Below are 7098 nucleotides of genomic sequence, written 5' to 3'. Positions count from 1 at the left end.
CTGAAGCAGGCCCCTTCAAACCCCAATTCCTTCCCGCAAACACGCATTAATAGCACAAAATGATTTATAGCATATAACTTTTATTCGCAAAAAAAAAAAAGCTGCAGTTGTAGGTTTTAGCTCTTGTTCTTTTTGTTTTACACTGCAGGCTATATAGAGTCTATATTAGAGATGTAATCATCTCAGACCCAAGCTGACTGTTATGCTGTGTGGTGCATTTAAATAAATGACAGTCAGTGTTTTTACTGCGCCATTTCCATTCAGCCATAAAACAAATTCACAACATACAAAACACTTTTACCAATCACCAAAACAAATTTACAAGCAGCGAATCAAGCAAAAAGGATAGGAACTCTCCTAGGCGGGCCAACCCGAGCCAGACTAAAATAAAGTTGAATATGAATCCGACTCGACTCTGTCCATGATTTGCAGCTCTAGTCTATATAGCATGTGGGATTATGCTGAGTTTTGTTTATCCGTGTGGGTGTGTTGTTGTTGTTGTTTATACATTTCATATTTACAAATATATTTTGCTAACCTCAGCACAACCTACGACCTCAGTTCAGCCCCTACGACCTCTGGCACTCCCCTATATACTTGGGGATGTGGAGTGTGGTTTTTGTACTGAGGGAAAGCATAAAGCTTCTCAGGTCCTTGTTTGTCTGGCCTCAAACAGTGAAACTCACAACTGTTCAGCCTCACCATGAATCATAAGCGTTTAAGAGACACAAAACCATCCAAGCCATTGCTCAACTAAAGTGCCTATCTTTACTTGTCTAGGCACTGTGGTATACTCTACTTTTCCTACAGGAACTACCAGAGGAGATCCAAACAAAGACCCAGCAACAAATTTGGGGCAAATATAATATACTACTGGAGCTGAGAGGCCACAGACTATCACAAGGCATATAATTATCAAATAATTTGCTAATTAAAACACCATATTAATGAGTAAACATTAAATTACCTAACAGAAGGCAAATAAAGGCAAAGTTCCCATGAATATCTCCACACTTTTATTATCTAACATCTCAGCGCCGAGGTAGTGGTACACGGCATTGACTGCATCTTCACTGAGACGATCCGATCCAGGGAGAAAAGGTGCTCTGAAGTGAAACAGCTGATCAGAGGTCAGGAGAACGCTGTGCTGAGTTCGGCTGAGTCTTCAGTCATCCGAATGCGGGGGGAGATTTTTGGTCTGAAGACCAAAATTTCAAAAGTAACAAAAAACCATCTAGACTCTTAGGCTATTGCCAGAGTTTCTTGTGGCGACGTGGTTGCGTAAAACTCCCGTCCAACAGGTGGTGCTATGCAGCGGGCGGGTCGACAATAAAACGCGTTATGAGTTTCGTCGTCGTGCTGCCTACGTCACCGAGGTTCAGGTTACCCTCACGTCGAGGAATATTCTCGGTGTTCGGCCCGCTGTCTCCGGTGTAGATTTACAGGTAAAAGGCTTTGAAATGTGTGGGGTTGTCTGGAGGGATAGAAAGGGATGCGTGCCTGGTCGGTTAAAACTAAATTACGGAGTCAGGAGCCTCGGGGTGGCGAAAGTGGGGAAATGTGTGGATGTAAATAAAAGAATCGGGTCTTTTCAACCGAACACGGACAAGTAGTGCGTCCGAGCACAGGCGCGTTGCGTACTTTTAAACAGCTGGCCAACGTGGACGTGATTTGCGCCAACTGGTCATGAGCAGGAATATGTATTCTGTCCCCAAAACCGGCTTCCAGAATCGATCACGAAACGAGTGGTTGAATTTAATGGCGCTAATCTGTGTTGAACATAATCAATCATTGGATCATAAAGGTTTGTGGATGTTTGTTTTTTTCGTGTGCTCTACTAATCGACATGACCCAGCCGTTCAGCGGATCCCTAAAATGTCTTATATTGGATTTTAGAAAATTAAGGCCTTAAACATAAATTTTTTTAACGAGCCAAGCCTTCAATCTGTCAAATTATCCAATCCACAAGTGCAGCGCCGCTCCGATATCGGCGATATCAGATCGTGCGATTTCATTAACGGTTTATATTACGTGTACATGGACTGAAGCGACAATAAATGACAATATATAATATAAACAGCCGACTAAACTGAGAGCCGCTGCGCAGTCCGTGTTCCGGACTGGAGTCGGGAGCGCAGGGTAGAGCTGCAAATGACCTCTGCTTTCCTTAAACTTGCAGTTTTTCCACTACAAAACCATGAAGCAAAATATTTTCTTCATGTAGAATAGTCGTGGAATTGGCATTGGACCAGGGACCACGTCACTGTATTTTCCAGGGAGCTGCAGAATTATTATGACTATAAAGGGGAGTTCATTTGGTAAATTAGATGAGAGACAGAGGTGGCAAAATGGGTTATGAAGTTACATAACCCGACCATGTTGTTTTCTGTAAATGCCTCATTCTTTTACTCAGCGACAGGCCACTGAGCAGAGGACAGACATGGTCTGCATTCCGTGCATCGTCATTCCAGTGCTCCTCTGGGTTTATAAAAGGTTTCTGGAGCCCATAATCTACCCATTCATATCTCCAGTTATCAATCGCTTCTGGTCAAAGAAAGCGGTTCAGGAGAGTGCAACGAGTAACGCAACCTGTAAGGTAAAAGTATGACTTCTTTTAAAAATTACTATTGTTTAAGAACCCGAGAAGCAAACAACAAATTGTATTATATTGGAAGACAGCATAGGCTAATAAAAGCATTTCACTGCATATCATACCAGTATGACTGTGTACGTAATTTGAAAATTAGAAAAACATTTGCACTGCAGCTTTAATAAAAGGTCTTGTATAAATGTTTGATTGCAATGTTTGTGTTCTGTTCCTGCTCTTGAAGTAATATTTTAATATTACTGATCCTTGATCAGTTTTTAGTGTACACCATTATTCTCACACTGTGCAGCTGCTGTTTATGTGTGTGAGCAAGACTCTGACTGCTGTGCTTCTTGTTTGGTTTACCTTAGACGGAATGCACTGCAAATGCTGCAAATGGAGCAGCAGCAACAACACCACCAGATAAAAAAACTGATTAACATTCCACAATTATGCATTTACATTTGTCTGTATGGTACTGTGAAAACATTTTAACATTCAACATGTTGAATTTGTCTCTGGAAGTTACTGAACATACAGATGCTTAGGGTTTTTATGTAATTTACTGATATAAAAAATTGTCCTAATTTGTGTAGAGATGGTGTCGAAAGTATATTTTAATGCTAGCAATAAATTTTAAATTATAACACATGAATGAATACATTTGAAACACACCTGGCTCTAATTCATGTATGTTTTCTCTCAGTTGTTGAAATTTAAATATTATGTTCATATGTTGTCTTCTGCTTTAATATATTTGTGTTTCAAAAGGGTTATAACTATTCTGTAATTCCATTAAATGTTTCTTATTCAAATAATGTGTGAAATCTATTTATCAATCTGTCTGTTCACACAAAGAGTTACCTCTGCAAAACTACCTAACAAAGTTATGAACTGGGCAGTGGTGGCCCTATCGGGTAAGGAGGCAGACTCATAATCGGAGGGTTGCAGGTTCATATCCCAAACTTCCAAGGTGCCACTGTGCAAAGCCCCGTCCCCACACACTGCTCTCCGCCTGTCATGGCAGCACACTGCTCACCAAGGGTGATGGTTAAAAGCAGAGGACACATTTCATTGTGTCAACGTGTGCTGTGCTGCAGTGTTTCACAATGACAATCACTTCACTTTTTTTTTTTTTTTTTTAAATCTACCATTCAATGATGGTTCAGTTTTTTTTTTTATTGAACAGATCAGTGCTTTATTATGGCATTTTAGGATTACCACAAGTCTAAGCCATGTAGATGTTGGTAACCAGAAAATAAGAGAGATATGGATGACTATAAAATGAAAGATCCTGTGGTTGGTTAAAGAGTTCTGTTCTTTGACACTAGCACTAAAGGCTGAAATTTGCACTCCTGTAATAAAAAATGAGAATTTTGCTATGTGTTTTTATCCTGCCTGTGTCAAGGCTGCAGTACAGCTGTAAATCTTTTTTACAGTTTTCAGGTGTATTGATTTTATAAGTTTTCAAATGCTTTTATTGACAATTAAATCAAGTTTATGCTAAGAGTCCTTGGAGTTTGTCAGAATCTTGAGGATTGACCACAAGTTCTCAATTGGATCAAGGTCTAGGCAGTTTCCTGGCCATGGACTCAAAATTTCAATGTTTTGTTCCCCAAGCCACTTAGTTATCACTTTGGCCTTATGGCACGGTGCTCTGTCATGCTGGAAAGGGCATTGTTCTTCACCAAACTGTTCTTGGATGGTTGGGAGAAGTTGGAGGATGTTTTTATTCTTTATGCATGTCTATGTTAAGGTAATCATGGTAAACAGAGAAAGAACAATGCTCAGTCATCATGACAAAATGATCTCCAGCCTTGTGCTTGTCAACACTCTCACCTGTAGAGTGGAGAGGATCACTGAAATCACTGAGAGGATCTCAGCAGGTACTTTTGTGGCAGGGCTGAAATGCAGTGGAAATCGTTTTTTGGGGATTAAGTTCATTATCATGGCAGAGAGGGACCTTGCAATTCATCTGATCACTCTTCACAGCATTCTCAAGTATATGCAAATTAACACGGAAATAACGAAAGCAGCAAACTTTGCGAAAAACAGAATTTGTGTCGTTCTCAAACCGTTTGGCCACGACTGTACATGCCTCACCACTCCCATTCTGTGCAGTGTGTCAACTGTGTAGCCTCTATGAACATGGGTACTGGCCATGGTGATCTGCGCCGTACCACTGATGGGAACATTCCCTTACTTTAATAACAAAAAAACAACAACAAAAGACATGGCTTTAAATGAACAAATATCTGTAGGCACGCACAAGTAGATGTTACACTGACTACACATTAAGACAACAAGCAAGAAAATTCACAAAGTTGTGCATAACGGGCTTGATCCACAACCAGTCTACGACTCGAAACCCCATTTACAGAAAAAGAAGGGAAGCAGTACAGGAGAGTGACAAACGGGCACAGTTAAACGCTGTATGGATTCGCATGGATTCGAATCCCGTCGCCTTCTTGACGCAACATGATGACGTAGCGGGGGGCGGCAGTGGCGACGTGGAATATGGTGGATGCCTGCAGAGGTGCCATTGCGCTCAGCACACCCGTCCGCACCGTACACACACGCTCGTTCACACCCAGCATCCGAGGCGGGGACGCGGCGTGCAGGACGGGAGCTCGCAGGAAGGGAGGACGCGGGATATCTGCCAGGTGACTGGAGTGGAGCGGCCCTGTCAGGTTACATGGCCGGCCCGTTAGCGCGTCGAGGCTAACGCTAGTTCCGAGCAGGTGTACGCTGCTTCAAATATACATATGCATCGATTTTTTTTCTGCCGATATTGAATGGAATGGACCGTTGATGTTTACGCTCTCGTGTTTTCATTTTGGACATTCTTTATCGTTTTTTTGTTAACGTTAGTATATTTCTTTCACGCGGCTAACTAAGTGCTAACACCATCGCCTTAATTTGTGTTGCTACTGGTCGTCTAACTACACGAATGACCCCGTGAAGACTTTTTTTAAAGCAGTGGCCTCTGTGTGGTGCATTGTGTTTTTTGTTGTTGCGGGGTGTCGTCAGTGTCAAGTTTGAAATGAATGCTTGTGGTGCAGGAATATATCTGCAGGGTACGACCGATGCTGTTTATAAAAAGTCCTCCCATTCTCAAGATGCCATTTTGGAAGGATTTAATTTTTCACTGCATGCTATTGAAATCTGAGGCAATGTTCTAATTAGAGGTTCTTGGAGTATACACCATGGTCCTTTATAGATGACAAATAGCATGTCTGCAAAATAAAATGCTATTTAGTGCAGTTTTCTTGAACTATTTTTGTAAGGTGTGAACCATTCTAGGGCCTTTATTAGTCAGGAAGAAGGATGTAGTGTGTGTGTACACAAGGCGTGTCTAACTCTTTTAGGCTGTCTTCTTATTCTGCCTAGAACCAGAAGACCCAGATTCAAATCCCACTTACTACCATTGTGTCCCTGAGCAAGACACTTAACCCTAAGTTACTCCAGAGGGACTGTCCCTGTAACTACTGATTTTAAGTCGCTCTGGATAAGGGCGTCTGATAAACGCTTCAAATGTAATTCAAAAGGATTTGTTTTTTCAACTTTTCCAATTTAGCTGTATTAGTGCTCAGTAGTGGATACTAGATATTAGTGAATACTAGGGCTGTAACTATCAAATATCTTTGGAATAGAGTATTTTGTCTTTTTTTAATCGAGTAATCTGTAACTCATACTTTTGCGTTTTTAAACAACTCTATCAATTGTGTGTTATGCGACAATCCTCTTAAAATGACCAAGCAATTGACTGTTATTCCTCACAAAAAAGTTTTTTTATTCAAACTCAATAATTTTATTAGATCAACGCTTAAAACCTTTGGGTTACTGGCTCCAGAACTAAGCCCATTTAATCAACCTTTCTGTGAAACATTCATGATGTACATGGAAAAAACAAAACTATGAAACATAGGTTAGCCTATTTGTCCTTAGTTTTATTTTAATAAAAAAGGAAAAAGGGGCTAACTCCCTGCTATAGCCCATCTGAGAATAAAGAGAAAAAAGTATAAAGGTCCAAAATAGTAAAAAGAAAACATAAATATAAAAATTCAAGTATTACTAATAAACTAATAAATCAAGTATTACTAATATGTGTAAAAGAGAATTTGTCTTAGTGCATGTGTGTTCAATGAGATTTTGAGATTTAACCTATCAGTGTGTGTGTGTGTGTGTGTGTGTGTGTGTGTGTGTGTGTGTGGGGCAGGAGGGATGAATTACATGAGTGATTTTGTGTATTTGCACTCTTGCTACTCTTCATGCCTCGTCACTGTCAACTCATAACTCAAATAATTACAAATAATGTACGTTCTAAGAAGCGCTAATGTTAGTTAGCAATCCTAAAAATACGATACCTTCTTGAAGCTCCGAGTCCACTTGGAGAAGTGCTTTTCACATGAGGGTGCTTTCGGTTCAGGTGCTGTAGCATTGACGAAGTACTTTTATGGTCCCACACTTTAGACATTTTATGCCTTTTATGCACACCGGTATCTTCATTT

General features: G+C 40.5%; 2 protein-coding genes across 2 annotated transcripts in view; both read left to right on the top strand.

Annotated features, from left to right (window-relative positions):
- Positions 1-1334: 1334 nt before the first annotated feature.
- Positions 1335-3405, top strand: c21h18orf32 (chromosome 21 C18orf32 homolog). The gene is made up of 3 exons (XM_028974029.1): positions 1335-1445; positions 2414-2596; positions 2959-3405. Exons 2-3 carry the CDS (start codon positions 2441-2443, stop codon positions 3025-3027), a joined length of 225 nt encoding a protein of 74 aa, XP_028829862.1. The 5' UTR covers positions 1335-1445; positions 2414-2440; the 3' UTR covers positions 3028-3405.
- Positions 3406-5083: 1678 nt separating this feature from the next.
- dym (dymeclin) overlaps positions 5084-7098 on the top strand; it is a 66101-nt gene continuing 64086 nt past the window's right edge. Inside the window, exon 1 of the mRNA XM_028973566.1 lies at positions 5084-5250. The gene's annotated coding sequence lies outside the window, so the exon portion shown is untranslated. The remainder of the gene's footprint in view (positions 5251-7098) is intronic.

The sequence above is a fragment of the Denticeps clupeoides genome, chromosome 3 (genome assembly GCF_900700375.1).
Source record: "Denticeps clupeoides chromosome 3, fDenClu1.1, whole genome shotgun sequence".
Taxonomy (NCBI): Eukaryota; Metazoa; Chordata; class Actinopteri; order Clupeiformes; family Denticipitidae; genus Denticeps; species Denticeps clupeoides.
The sequence above is the reverse complement of the archived record's forward strand: the minus strand, read 5'-3'. Positions and strand labels throughout refer to the sequence as shown.

Excerpts from the sequence above, each read along its gene's own strand:
- c21h18orf32 (XM_028974029.1), top strand. The coding sequence starts at position 2,441 with ATGGTCTGCATTCCGTGCATCGTCATTCCAGTGCTCCTCTGGGTTTAT. Across the intron at positions 2,597-2,958 it reads CGAGTAACGCAACCTGTAAG|ACGGAATGCACTGCAAATGC; the intron begins GTAAAAGTATGA and ends GGTTTACCTTAG.